Source organism: Oncorhynchus nerka, linkage group LG18 (assembly GCF_034236695.1).
Source record: "Oncorhynchus nerka isolate Pitt River linkage group LG18, Oner_Uvic_2.0, whole genome shotgun sequence".
Lineage (NCBI taxonomy): Eukaryota > Metazoa > Chordata > Actinopteri > Salmoniformes > Salmonidae > Oncorhynchus > Oncorhynchus nerka.
The window spans coordinates 33429392-33444611 of record NC_088413.1 but is presented as its reverse complement, the minus strand read 5'-3'; the positions used below and the strand labels follow the sequence as shown (position 1 = coordinate 33444611).

At 39.4% G+C, this 15220-nt stretch overlaps 1 protein-coding gene across 1 annotated transcript in view; it reads right to left on the bottom strand.

Moving 5' to 3' along the window:
• Positions 1–9775, bottom strand: part of LOC115145787 (choline transporter-like protein 1) — a 38543-nt gene extending 28768 nt beyond the window's left edge. Inside the window, exons 1-8 of the mRNA XM_029687298.2 lie at positions 9527–9775; positions 9024–9113; positions 6203–6345; positions 5280–5416; positions 5086–5179; positions 4812–4981; positions 4019–4108; positions 1430–1578 (exon numbers count right to left, since the gene is read on the bottom strand). Of these exons, the coding sequence (XP_029543158.1) occupies positions 1430–1578; positions 4019–4108; positions 4812–4981; positions 5086–5179; positions 5280–5416; positions 6203–6345; positions 9024–9113; positions 9527–9670 (1017 nt within the window). The 5' untranslated portion in view covers positions 9671–9775. The remainder of the gene's footprint in view (positions 1–1429; positions 1579–4018; positions 4109–4811; positions 4982–5085; positions 5180–5279; positions 5417–6202; positions 6346–9023; positions 9114–9526) is intronic.
• Between the last annotated feature and the right edge of the window lie 5445 nt (positions 9776–15220).

Sequence of the window (15220 nt, the reverse complement as noted above, 5' to 3'; positions counted from 1 at the left end):
ACAGCTTAGAAAAACACAACGTCACTACAAAATATTTCAAAAGTTGCCTATAAACTTGCCAAAATATTTCAAACTACTTGTAGACGGGGCAATCTGTATTCAATACATGAACGAAAAGAAAAAGCTCTGCTCTTCACGTCTTGCGCAACTCACAAAAGTGTCCCCTGTTCCGAGTTGGCCTACTTCCTCATAAGACAAAGGAATAACCTCAACCATATTCCAAAGACTGGCGACATCGTGTGGAAGCGGTAGGAACTGAACATAGGTTCCTATTAAATATCCAATGGCAAAGACAATATAGGGAACAGAGATGGGAAACAGTTAGTCCTTGGGGTTTTGCCTGCTACATAAGTTCTGTTATACTCACAGACATGATTCAAACAGTTTTAGAAACTTCAGAGTGTTTTCTATCCAACTCTATGAATAATATGCATATCTTATATTCTTGGCATGAGCAGCAGGAAGTTGAAATTGGGCAGCTATTTATCCAAAAGTGAAAATTCTGCCCCCTAGCTTTAAGAGGTAAGATGTTTATCTTTCATTTGCTGTATTGGACTTGTTATTGTGTGAAAGTTATATATTTTAAAAAAATATTTTGGAATTTCGCGCGCTGCCTTTTCAGCGGAATGTTGTCGAGGGGTTCCGCTAGTGGAACGCCTGCCCTAGAAATGTTAACAGGCTCAAGCAACCTAAAAACCCACACGGTAGCAAACACTAACTAGCAGAAATTGTTAACAAGTTAGAAATGATTTAAACACACTTTGCTGTAGGCTACTATTTAGATGTTAAAAGAAAATCATGTATCTCATATAAAATACATTCACCCCGCCTAGTATTGTAATCAAAACTTACCAGAATGCATGTAGTCCTTGGCTCAGACAGTGTAGTAGTGTGGGCTCAATAGCATCTCATTAGTGAGCAAGATCTTCAGAATCAGCTGTACATGTGATGGCAGAGTGCACTGCACATGTGATGGAATGTGTGCACTGTGCATGCAGAGGGTTGCAATTTTATTGAACTGGGGATAGTTTAACCAAAATATGCCACAAGAGCTAGAATTGCCTTGTGTGTATCCCACAAAAAAGTTTCACTGTTATAAGCTAACTTTTTTGATGAATTTAAGCAAAATTCCAGTCCTTAACTTCCCACCGGAACGCTAATCATGAGTGTTGGGCCAGTAACCGAAAGGTCGCTGGTTCAATATCCCTGGTTCAATGTCCCTGGGGTGAAAAATCTGTAAGAGCATAAGCTAAAAGTCTAAAATGTAAATATGGGTCTGGCCATTTCTGTCTTTTTCTTGTTCCTTAAACAAATCTGGTCTTGAAGAGCAAATACTTGAAAACACAGTACAGTATAAACACACGGTACCCATATAAAACAGAGAAATCACAACACATGGCAACACAAGCACGCATGCACACACACGTACCGTGAAGACGGTGGCAATGACAGCGTAGACCAGCAAAGCCTGGACGTTGCCTGTGGCCAACTGCTGTTGGGGTGTTGGGGTGGTACCAGTCTGGTCAGTCAGATTCATCCTGTGGTCCACGTAGAGCCACCACAGAACCCCGGTCCCGCCTGAAACGCACAAGGACGAAACCATTAGGCTACCATTGGGTTCAGGCTCATACTGGGTAAAATGTAGTTTTCTGGTTGTACACTGGTTTCTGGATGGATATCAGAGAAGAACCAGGTAAAGACTAGTGATGGGTTGTTCGAGAACGGCCGGCTCTTTTCAAACAGCGGAAATTGAATTGCACCTGTTCATTTGGCTTCCTGATTTGCATACTGTTACTACTGCTTTTTGAGCTCCCGACAACAATTATCTGGATATTATATATAAAAACATTATCTGGAGATCAGATGTAAAAACATTATCTGGAGATCAGATATAAAAACATTGTCTGGTGATCAGTTCTGAAAATATTATCTGGAGATCAGTTCGAAAAACATTATCTGGAGATCAGATGTAAAAACATTATCCAGAGATCAGTTATAAAACATTATCTGGAGATCAGATATAAAAACATTATCCAGAGATCAGATATAAAAACATTATCTGGAGATCAGTTGTAAAAACATTATCTGGAGATCAGTTATAAAAACATTATCTGGAGATCAGATATAAAACATTATCTGGAGATCAGATATAAAAACATTATCCGGAGATCAGTTGTAAAAACATTATCTGGAGATCAGATATACAAACATTATCTGGAGATCAGATATAAAAACATTATCCGGAGATCAGTTGTAAAAACATTATCTGGAGATCAGATATAAAAACATTATCTGGAGATCAGTTATAAAACATTATCTGGAGATCAGTTATAAAAACATTATCCGGAGATCAGTTCTAAAAACATTATCCAGAGATCGGTTATAAAAACATTATCTGGAGATCAGATGTAAAAACATTATCTGGAGATCAGATGTAAAAACATTATCTGGAGATCAGATATAAAAACATTATCTGGAGATCAGTTATAAAAACATTATCTGGAGATCAGATATAAAACATTATCTGGAGATCAGATATAAAAACATTATCCGGAGATCAGTTGTAAAAACATTATCTGGAGATCAGATATACAAACATTATCTGGAGATCAGATATAAAAACATTATCCGGACATCAGTTATAAAAACATTATCTGGAGATCAGTTATAAAACATTATCTGGAGATCAGATATAAAAACATTATCTGGAGATCAGATATAAAAAATTATCTGGAGATCAGATATAAAAACATTATCCGGAGATCAGTTATAAAACATTATCTGGAGATCAGTTATAAAAACATTATCTGGAGATCAGTTATAAAAACATTATCCGGAGATCAGTTCTAAAAACATTATCCGGAGATCGGTTATAAAAACATTATCTGGAGATCAGATGTAAAAACATTATCTGGAGATCAGATATAAAAACATTATCTGGAGATCAGTTATAAAAACATTATCTGGAGATCAGTTATAAAAACATTATCTGGAGATCAGATATAAAAACATTATCCGGAGATCAGTTGTAAAAACATTATCCGGAGATCAGATATACAAACATTATCTGGAGATCAGATATAAAAACATTATCCGGACATCAGTTATAAAAACATTATCTGGAGATCAGTTATAAAACATTATCTGGAGATCAGATATAAAAACATTATCTGGAGATCAGATATAAAAACATTATCCGGAGATCAGTTGTAAAAACATTATCTGGAGATCAGATATAAAACATTATCCGGACATCAGTTATAAAACATTATCTGGAGATCAGATGTAAAAACATTATCTGGAGATCAGATATAAAAACATTATCTGGAGATCAGTTCTAAAAACATTTATAAAAACATTATTTGGAAATCAGTTCTAAAAACATTATTTGGAGATCAGTTCTAAAAACATTATCTGGAGATCAGTTCTAAAAACATTATCTGGAGATCAGTTCTAAAAACATTATCCGGAGATCGGTTATAAAAACATTATCTGGAGATCAGATATAAAACATTATCTGGAGATCAGATATAAAAAATTATCTGGAGATCAGATATAAAAACATTATCTGGAGATCAGATATAAAAACATTATCTGGAGATCAGTTATAAAAACATTATCTGGAGATCAGTTGTAGAAACATTATCTGGAGATGGGAATTCCTTACAGCAGGGACAGTAGATAGTGAGGAGAAAGCTTCATTCTGGTCCATGCTCAATTTTTGCAGTGTTTTTGCAAGCAATCTGATTTCATGAGGTAACATTGATTTGAACTCACATTTCACAATCTGACATAATGCTAGGCGACCTTTTAGGCTTTACAATAGAAATTTGGTTTTTCATACCTTTTTTAAGCACTACAGAATGAAGGAAGAGACGTTTGGGAGCCAAATGAACGGCTCGTTTTAGGTGAGCGGAGCCAAAAGATCCGGCTCACCGAAAAGACTCGGAATGCCCATCACTAGTTAAGACCGTCTCTTTCATGACATCACTGAGACGTCGGTAAGAGGGAAGCTTACCTAAAGAGCCCAGAACCACGAGGGCTGTGAGCATCCAGACCAGCACGACAGAGATGTAGCGAATCACCACCATCAGGATTATGGAGAGGACTAGAGACAGAGGGGATAGAAATAAAAGAGACGAAACGATGCTATTGTCATGACATAAAAATGCATTTATTATTGTATAACGCTACGATTCTTGCTGCTATATTTATTGAAACACAAGGCTGATGTTTCGTGTAAATTTAAGGGGGACTACTTATTTTGGATGCCAGCGCTCTACAGTGCGACCTTTTTACTTGCATTATGCGCTTAAATATTTTGCTGTGCGACCTGGCATTTTTATTTAGGAGCACCAGTGCGCCTAGAATGAAAATCACCCAGATGATAATTGTTGCAATGACTAGGCGACTTCACTGTACTGCAGCCCGAGTGCCATGGGGCATACACTGAGCGCAGATTCACGACTGTCATGCTTCCACTATTACTGCAAAGAAAACGGCTTGTTACCTCAAATATTCTCCACTGTGCTCCGAATATCTTTGTGTGCTCCTAAACGTTTCTACTTTTTTAAAAAGTTGGCATGGAGCCCTGGATGCCGTCAGATCTCCAGGAGACATTTCCTGTTATCATTTCCTGACCCCGTCTCAGGAAAGGCAACATTCTAGGGGGAGAGCAGAGGCCTCTGAGGCACAATCAAATCAAGCAGTATACAGAGAGTGAGAGAAGTTATTTAGGATATGCACTATTATGCTTTAGGAGGCTATACGGACAGGTAGAACATAAAACGCCACTTTAGAATGCACAGTACCTAGAGCCAGCACACAGAGGCCCATGATAATCTCCTTGCTGGCCATCACCCCGGCGATAACCCTGTGCAACATGCTGTTGTCACTGACGAAGGTGACGAAGGCCTCAGCGAACTGGGCATAGCAGGAGATGTCCACGGGGGTGCAGCGGTGGAACACCGGGAGAGACTTACTGCACAAGGCGAGAGGATGGGGGAAATGGTATCGTCAACATAAGTCTCGCGAGTGTCATTATATTTACTCGCTGTTGACTTGACACTGGTAAAAGGACCGTACCTTGGTGGCACGGGGAGTTTGGGGCACTTTTTGGATCTCTCTCCGTGGCTTGGATACCTGGAGACTGGAATGTCGTATGAGCAGAGCTCCGATCCTATGTAAAAGTGGAGAAATAGGAAGTAAACTTTGTGCAATTGATTTTCACCAATTACCAATGGAATAAATGCATACAGTACGGATTAGAGAACGCTCACCATTTTGCAGTGCAAACTTTTTGACGTCAGTGTACGTCTTGAGCTCTCTGTCTGGACACCTGGACACACAGAGGGCCATGGACTTGATCTTCCTGTTCAGGATGTCAATGTTGCAGGGGTCCAGGAAGAAGACATACCTGGGAAAGGTCAAAGAACAGGACCTCAATAAGGATGCAGGGAAGTATAAAAACGTCCTGAAAAGAGGGAGATGGAATGTATTTGCCAATGGCCCAAGTCAAGTAAGACGGAACTAAACATCTGCACATTTGAGTGACATCCTTGAATGTTGCAAAATGTACGGTTCCATCTTGCAATACAATAAACTGCATATTGTCCTCAGTATATTTTCATAGTGGACTTTTTGACGTAGGTTGTGTAAAATGTGATGTGGGATGGAGCTTAGCAAACAGTCAAATCTCTGTAGCCAAAACGCCCCTGCTGCCCCCTCAGTCAAAACGTCAATGGGCAACCAGCCCAGTTTAAGAAACAAAGCCCATTGTCTCATTGAAACTGTTCCTAGAGACTGCTAGAATGGAAACTTACTGGACTGGATGTATGAATCATTTATTAGAATATCTTCCCAAAAGAAAGAACATGGACATGAATTAATGCAAAACATTGTTGCACTCAGTCTACATGTGAAATGGCACCCTATTCCCTAGTGGACTATTATTGACCCCAGCTCTGGTCAAAAAGAGTGCATTATATAGATGGGTGCCATTTCAGACCCACATCAGTCTTTTCTGACCACAGGTAACAAGAAGTGAGTATAGTACGATTTAGAGTAAAGTGTCTGACAGAAATGCCCTGTCATGGGAGTGGAAATCTCAACCAAAACATTGTTATTACTTCGCTATTCCATGATAGGCTAATAACTGGTAAGCATCCATCTCGAGATGATCCACATTCCCAACGCGACTTACTTGTTGTCGGTCTGATCCCGGCCACTGAGTTCGACCCCCTCGATCTTCCCGTTTTTCTGACCGCAGGTGTTACCGTAGCTGTCGTAGCCAGAGATGAGCCTGGATGCAGCTCCCGTGGAAATGGAGAAACCAGCGATACAGGCCTACCGGGGAAGCAGCTTCCATTAATAACAACATGATCATCATCCCCACCACCATCATCATGATGACAATGCACAAAACAATATCAGGGTAGAGCTGAACTACGCTGGTAATTACAATAATCAGTATATGACGCCATGTACTAAATGACCCATCGAATAACCTTCGCGAACCATAAACAGTGTAATTTTATTCCATACATGCAATCGAACAGAATAGGTGCCAAACAATGTACCACTATGCCTCATGTGGTTGGATTGACCAGTCAGTGTGCTTCATATTATCATATGTCATTACAGTTAACAGTGCCAGTTCTATATAATGTCCGCTTACTGAAAACAAAAAGAGAGATCAATAAGATCTGCATGTGCTCAATGTAAGCCCGAGTAAAGTGTTGCACACTCAGCATGGGGCGCGTTTGAGTGGCAAGGCGAAAGCAGCCGTCTGTAGTCTGAAGTCGACGAGTAAATTCTGTGCAGGTACATATGCACCGACAGATTTCTTTGTTGTTGCAGCGTATGGGACATGCTCTGTTTGCCATTACTTCACGCCCTTGTACCTTCCTCATTATTATTTGTGATTGCGCAACATAGACTTGTAACAGATGTGACTAAATGGAGTCCGAGGTTCTTGCTGCATGGTAATTGATTGCAGGTCAGCATCAGTAGAGACTGTTTCTTTCATTCTCAGCCTTTATGTTGCTTGTCAGTAAGCAGAATTTGATTAAGTCGCATGAAGGAGGAAACGCTCACTGTACAGAAACGTATTAGACTATACACGTACCAGTGTATCAGTTCAAATAAGTTACTCGGGGAAACAATATGCCTAGCAATATGCCAAGCAGTCATATGCACTTGGTATTGACCCCATGACTGGTGTCTGGGGTACTTGCTTATTAAGGGATGGTTTCCCGAACACACATTAATTGCCAGTGTAGAAAACATCTTACAATTGTAATAAGCCTGTGTGTAGCTGGTGTAGAGGAGTCAGGAGTAGGACAGCAGATATGAGTAATCAACGTAATATTTACTCAAATATATTCTCAAATACAACACAAATAAACGAGCCCACAATAACGGGCCGTATTACATACAAACAATCACTCACAAACAAACATGGGGGAACAGATGGTTAAATAATGAACAAGTCATTGGGGAATTGAAACCATGTGTGTAAAACAAAGACAAAACAAATGGAAAATGAAAAGTGGATGGGCGATGGCTAGAAGGCCGGTGACCGCCGAACGCCGCCCGGGCAAGGAGAGGGACCGACATCCGGCGGAAGTCGTGACAACAATGACCCATGTGTAGCCTACAATACGTATTCAATTGTATTCACACTAAATATACACCCAACAAGTTTGAATTTGTTTGGTGACAACAATGTTACAGACAAGACAAGTTGTAGGCTATGACATGGGACACAACATTACAGTAATATTTAAATAAACCCATTAGCTGTATTGTCAGCAAGTAGGATATTTAATTTATTTATATTAGAAATGTGGATCACGTGTAGGCCTATGCAATTAGATTGTAAGGATGTAAGGACAAATATCTATTTAAGCTCTAAATAGTCATCCACACAAAATAGTCCATGTGTATTGGTAATAACCAATGATAAGTGGCAACATCAACAATTTAATAGCATGTAGTGCCTTTTGCTTCCAACAAAACAGAAGGTTGTCTCCCACAATGCTTTGGTTCTGACTTCAAGTTGCAGTTGGTGAGGACAGAGAGGAAAGAGGCGAAGCGAGAGGGATAACTGGGCCCAAAGTCTGTCGTCTCCAGCAGGTGGCGTTTTTGTCGAGGTTAATGAGTGTCAAATTTCATTTAAAAAATGTTTTGCTTATTTGCTCTAATAGAATTTTTGTCATGATTAGGTTGTTATTTTTTGGGTGTTCAACCTTTATAACTTGGCAAGTCAGTTAAGAACAAACTCCTTTTTACAATGACATCCAAGGAACAATGGGTTAACTGCCTTGTTCAGGGGCAAAACAACAGATTTTTACCTTGTCAGCTCGGGGATTCGATCTAGCAACCTTTCGGTTACGGGTCCAACGCTCTAACCACTAAGCAACCTGCCGCTGATACTAATATAAAAAGGACATGTTACATCCCAGCAATTTTGAGAACAAACTATCAGAGTTATGCCTGGTCGTCACTAGTTAACACAGCCACAAAGTCATAACCCTGCCTATTTCTACAATTTAACTTCTCCAAATGTGATTTTAAACCTAACCACACTGCTAACATTATGCCTAACCCTAAACCTTAAATTTGGACCAAAATGCAAATGTTTGTTTTCATGACTTTTTACGATACACTTTGTGGCTGTGGTAACTAATGAAGACAGTTGTGCCTGGTCGCACGCGTATCTGCCCTCTCATTGGCTAGAATGGTCCCACCTGATCTTGCCTCCTCCTGACTGCTTTCCAGATTATCTGGTCAATATAACGGATAATCTGTGGTGAGGAGCGACTGCAATCGAAAGATCACGACCTTTGATCACATGGTTGTTGTTAAAGTCATGCAGTCGTCATGTAGTCCCAAATCGAACAATGTTTATAATAACGCTACACACTTTGAAAGGCGGTGACCAAAATGAGTCAAAATCTTGACGAAAGTGATCAGCTCGAACGCGCCCATGGTCATCTACAAAGAAACCACAGCAAACTCACCATTCCGATACAGAACAATGCGAATATGATGAGCCATGGAATATCCGTGCAGCTTCGATCCTCCAATGGTTTCCACTCGCGCTGCTTTTGCTAACAAATAAAAGTAGGAAACAATCAAATTCGTCATCTGTGAACGCCTGGTGCATGCACAACACTGGTTTAACCTGGCGTGCTTTTTTCTCTCCCTCAGTCAGTGCTAACACTCAGAAAAACTGTATAGTATTTGACTAAATAACTTACTTTCACCTAAATTAACATGAAAGCGTTTATTTTAGACACAGAAGTAGTCCGTTGTTTAAGTGTAAACAACTATAGTTAACTACATACAGTACAGACAACGCCGCGAAAGATCTGCAGACAGTCGATAACAACTTGTTCGTTTTTGTAGCTAAATGGGTATGTTACCCCAAACAGATAATGTTAGCAACTAGTTTGGAACATCTAAAAATGTCTAGCTAGCTAGTAACAAACGTTTTGTCTTAAATATCCCTCAACCCGATTACCTCTGAACTGCCACAGCATCCCATTGTTGACAGGCGATTTAGGGAGTGACTGGAACTTCCAAAACACAAAAAGTGCCTGCAAAACTTCCTTGCCTGTAACACTGCGCTTGTAAACAGATTAGATGCAAGGATGTGTATGCACATGCGATTAACTTTTTCCTTGTGAACGAGGCGAAAGTGTCACTGCAATCATACGTTTTTTTTCTAATATTATTTTATGGCACTGAAACGCTTTCACTGTAGGCTAAACGTTGGATGCAACGCTGAAAACCCATAGACATTAAAACAGTGAAAACCCCAATGGGTTTACTGCAGACATTCACCTATTGTCGGATAAAAGCTTATGGAAATAAATATGTTTCTATTAAAATGCATGTTATTTTGACATGAATGCAAGTTGTAGAATTTGCTAACTGCTTTAGATAAAACATGCTTTGTTTTATTGTATTTTGACGTGTTGGGGTGTTGATGGACACAGTACACTTTTGTTATCCAGGAAACAAATGTGCTTTTGTTTGTCTTGGAACATAAAAACCTTCAGCTACTACAGAGCATAAAAAAAGCACCATAAACTTCCACCAGAACCTCAGTGACAATGGCACATTCTCTGACCATCCAGAGCCATTTGTAATGAGCATATCAAAATCATCTGACAATTCAGTGTGAAATGGAATTCTAATCCCACTGCCCTGAGTGATGCCAGTATCTCATGATTTGATTCTGAAGCATAGCACTCTAATCTGTGATGATTCACACACACAAACACCGCCCGGTTTCTGTCTTCTGCTATTAGAATGTTAATATTTTAATATTTATTTTCTCTTTGGCAAATGACAGGAGTGTCAAGGAGTGGAATGTTAGCTACACCCCCCTTTTAATTTGTTTTATTTTTATATATATATATTTTTTAGATTATTATTCATTATACAAAATTATCAACAACGTACATCCCTACATCTGACATGTCTCACAAAACAAGTATAAACAAGAAATTATTAAATATAAAAAAATGTAAGTGAAGATTGTATTCATTCAGAAAAAAATCTCATTATAATGATTCAGGAAGATGTCATTCTTTTTGTTATTTACTATGGATAATGTCTTAACAAGATTATTCAATTCAACCCACAATATTTGTCATTTTGGTATCGAATTCTGGCATTTTTGTTTGTGTATAAAGTATTTGGCAACAATATTTTTGTTTTCAAATCACAATTTCAATGGTCTTGTTATCATTGCAATAGTAACATACTATATCCTTCATGTCAGAAACATGAGTAGTGTTCAAAAAGGTAAATAAGTATTCTGCAACGTTTTCCCAAAACTCTATCACAGGTTAACATTTATAGAACAAGTGAGTCACTTTCTTTTTTTCGCAGAAAAGGCAGATATCATTCATATAAACAAATTTGGACAAACTATAAATACATGGATATATCTTATGTAGAATCTTACAGTGTACTCCCTTAAATAAGTTTGGTATACAATATTCGTAAGGCATCAACCAAGCTTTTTTTCCCTAGACAATGTCAGGAATAAGCATGTTTCAGAAATGTTTTACTCGAGGCGAAAGTTGGTTCCGTGAACGAAAAATGTGTCTTATACATTTGTTGTTACAACAAGATTTCTCAAGTTAAGCCCGCGCCTTCTATACTGAGTTCTGGATCAACTCTGTGATCATCACCAAAGCTAAGACGAGTTTTCATTCGTGTGGGAACTGCTTTGATCACAGACATAAACTCTCTGAAAGGTGTTGGAAACTCATTCAATGTTATAAGTTGTTAACATGAAAGAATATTACCCCTGTTGTCGAAAACATCAAGAACAAAGTCAATATTCCTCTCATGCCAGCTAGGGTAGAACAATGATTTATTCCTTACAGTTACAGTGCATTCGGGAAGTATTCAGACACCTTGACTTTTCCCACATTTTATGCTACGTTACAGCTTTATTCTAAAATTGATTAAATTATATTTTTTCCTCAACAATCTACACACAATACCCCATAAAGTCAAACAGAAATACTTATTTACATAAGTATTCAGACCCTTTGCTATGAGACTCGAAATTGAGCTCATATGCATCCTGTTTCCATTGATCACCCTTGAGATGTTTCTACAACTTGATTGGAGTCCACCTGTGTTAAATTCAATTGATTGGACATGAATTGGAAAGGCACACACTTGTCTATGTAAGGTTCCACAGTTGACAGTGCATGTCAGAGCAAAAACCAAGCCAAAAGGTTGAAGGAATGGTTCGTAGAGCTCCGAGTCAGGATTGTATCGAGGCACAGATCTGGAGAAGGGTACCAACAATTGTCTGCAGCATTGAATGTCCGCAAGAACAGAGTGGCCTCCATTATTCTTAAATGGAAGAAGTTTGAAACCACCAAGACTCTTCCTGGAGCTGGCCGCCCAGCCAAACTGAGCAATCGGGGGAGAAGGCACTTGGGGTCAAGGAGATGACCAAGAACCCGATGGTCACTCTGACAGAGCTCCAGAGTTCCTCTGTGGAGATGGGAGAACCTTCCAGAAGGAAAACCAACTCTTTAGCACTCCACCAATTAGGCCTTTATGGTAGAGTGGCCTGACGGAGGCCAATCATCAGTAAAAGGAACATGACAGCCCATTTGGAGTTCGCCAAAAGGCACCTAAAAGTACTCTCAGACCATGAGAACCAAGATTGAACTCTTTGGCCTGAATACCAAGCGTCATGTCTGGAAGAAACGTGGCACCATCCCTACTTTAAAGCATGGTGGTGGCAGCATCATGCTGTGGGCATGTTTTGCAGCGGCAGGGACTGGGAGACTAGTCCGGATCAAGGGAAAGATTAATGGAGCAAAGTACAGAGAGATCCTTGATGAAAACCTGCTCCAGAGCACTCAGAACCTCCGACTGGGGTGACAGGACAATAACCCTAAGCACACAGCCAAGACAACGCAGGAGTGGCTTGGGGACAAGTCTCTGAATGTCCTTGAGAGGCCCAGCCAGGGTCTGGACTTGAACCCGATCAAACATCTCTGGAGAGACCTGGAAATAGCTGTGAAGCGATGCTCCCTGTCCAACCTGACAAATCTTGAGAGGATCTGCAGAGAAGAATGGGAGAAACTCCCCAAATACAGGTGTGCCAAGGTTGTAGCCTCATACCCAAGAAGACTCAAGGCTGTAATCACTGTCAAAGGTGCTTAGACAAAGTACTTAGTAAAGGGTCCGAATACTTATGTAAATGTTATTTTTCAGTTACATTTTTTTTGTAAAATTACAAAAATGTATAAAAATCTGTTTTTGCTTTGTCATTATGGGGTATTGTGTGTAGATTTATGAGGACAATTGTTTTTGTAATACATTTTAGAATAAGACTAACATAACAAAATGTGGGAAAAGTCAAGGGGTCTGAATACTTTCCGAATGTACTGTATGTCTGAATTATTCCACAAAAGAGTGTAATGTGGGGAAACGTTGTGCAGGAAACATATTTTCCAGGACATTAAAGCTTGTTGGTGAAACCTAGCCAATTTAGCAGGTCATCTTTCGGGAATATCATTACATTTCAGTAAAAAAATGAAGACATTCCAACTTATTGAACACATTGTTTGCAATGAAATACCAAATTGATTCTGTATTGACCAAACATCTTTTCAACAAATTGATCTTGAAAATTTTATTTATGTCAACAAAATCCAACACTTCCACACCTCTTATGATGTCTTTTATTTGAGAGGACTGACTTTTTAAGTTTGTGAGACTTATTTCTCCAGATGAAGTACAGGTAGAGGGATTAGATAGATCCCTTTGTAGCCAACTATTAACTATATTATTATTCTTAATTTTAGGAGAGGAATTCATATGTTGTCTGACTAAGTGTTTTTTTTGATAGAAGTATTCCTAAATATTTAACAATACATCATTCATTTGCATGCTGTTTCTCTTTCCAAGTGCAAAGAAATAACTGCTGTTTCTTTCCCCCTCTTCAATCCATTTTGCTCTTGATCTGCGAAAGGCACCCAGATCCTTGTAAAACTGTTCTAACTGTAGTTGTAAAGATTTAAACACAGACTCTTCTTCTTGAGATGGGTGATCTTTCTTTAGAAAAACGTTGAGCTTGCTCATCAAATCTTTTTCTCTAAGGTTCGTCAGGTTCTTCAGCTCAATGGCACGTTTAATGGCTACAACTCTGACCATCTACTTTCATGACCCGAGTCTGTTTGTGCAAAAATATATATATTCGATGTTTCCAATGAAAATAGGATCTTTAAGAAGTGTGTTGTTTCATTTTCAAAATCCCGGATTACCTTTTTAGATGTTTTACCAGCCTGTAACGAATAGCTAAAAAGGTTGGTACCCCGACTAACACAAACACGGTGACATCACCAAATAGAATACAAACGGACACTCAATCTACTAGCTCAATTCATCCATCTCTTATTCACAGATCTAGAACAGCATATACGATTTTGCAATGACCTGTAGGCTCGTGGCAAAGCCTGCAAAATGTTGAGATACCGGAGTGTCTCAGATACTCAGATATCACCAAGTACCAGTGACATGTCGATAAAGCCAGTGACAATCAATAACACCACAAACTTTTTCTCAATGTTTTATAAAACCCTCAACAATTATATTTAAAAAAAGACTTATTAGCATTTGATTACTGTTTCAATATTGTAATCACATAATATGGCTTTTGTTGATAAAAGGATATTAGAAGGGTGAGCCGGTTAAGGATCGATTCAGACCAGGTGTTAAAATTGTACGACAAGCGACAGTTTATTTCAGAGGGAGAATATCTGGTACACGTAAATACGGCTCTTCCGTTAGTTCGTGTGGAACGGCAGGCAGAGAGAGCGTAAACAGTCAGCACAGCCCTTATATACGTCACAGAAAGTAGGTTGACCCTATGAAGATCGGATCTCCGGATTGGTTCAGCTGGTTGTAGTCTGTAGTCTTCTGCCATTGGCTCAGTTGTCTGTCCATCATCGTAGGATCTTCTTCGGGCACACAGTGTTCGGTTAAAATACAAAGGAGATTGTGTGTAATGTGGGAGCTATCCTGTAGGGGACCCCACAGGCTTTACTGTGAGTTGTAGCCATGTAATTAGCAGTAAGTTAGTCACCTGCATACGAAATAGCAATTCCTTACACTTTCCTTCTGATAGATAATGGCGAAATGAGGTGCTGCTGAAAAGCGTTAGACTCTATACAGACAGCGCGGGGATGCTGACCCACACCGCAGAGCAGCCTACCTTAAACAAAAACACCGGACTTACTTAAAGGATTTAGAGAGTCAAAAAATAAAGAGAGTGAAGGATCTCACAGAAAGGGAATAAAGGACAGGCGGGAAGGAAATGGCGGGTCAGACACGCAAAACACAGAGAGAGATTGAGAGCAGTAACGACAGTGTTTAACCCCCCACCCCCATCCACTCCAGACACTGAACCCAGTACTGCAAGGTCAGAATTAAGACAATGTGTCTGTAGGAAGACATATATACTCTGTATCTACAGAGTTACTTAAAGGGATAGTTCACCCAAATTACAAAACGACATGTTGGTTCCCTTACCATGTATGCAGTCTATGGACAAGGTATGACAGCAAACCATGCTGTTGTTTACCTGGCCACTGTTTCAAATGCCATTCCCTGGCATTATACTGGAGGTTGAAGAACAGCATGTCAAAGTAAAGCACATGTGCAGGAA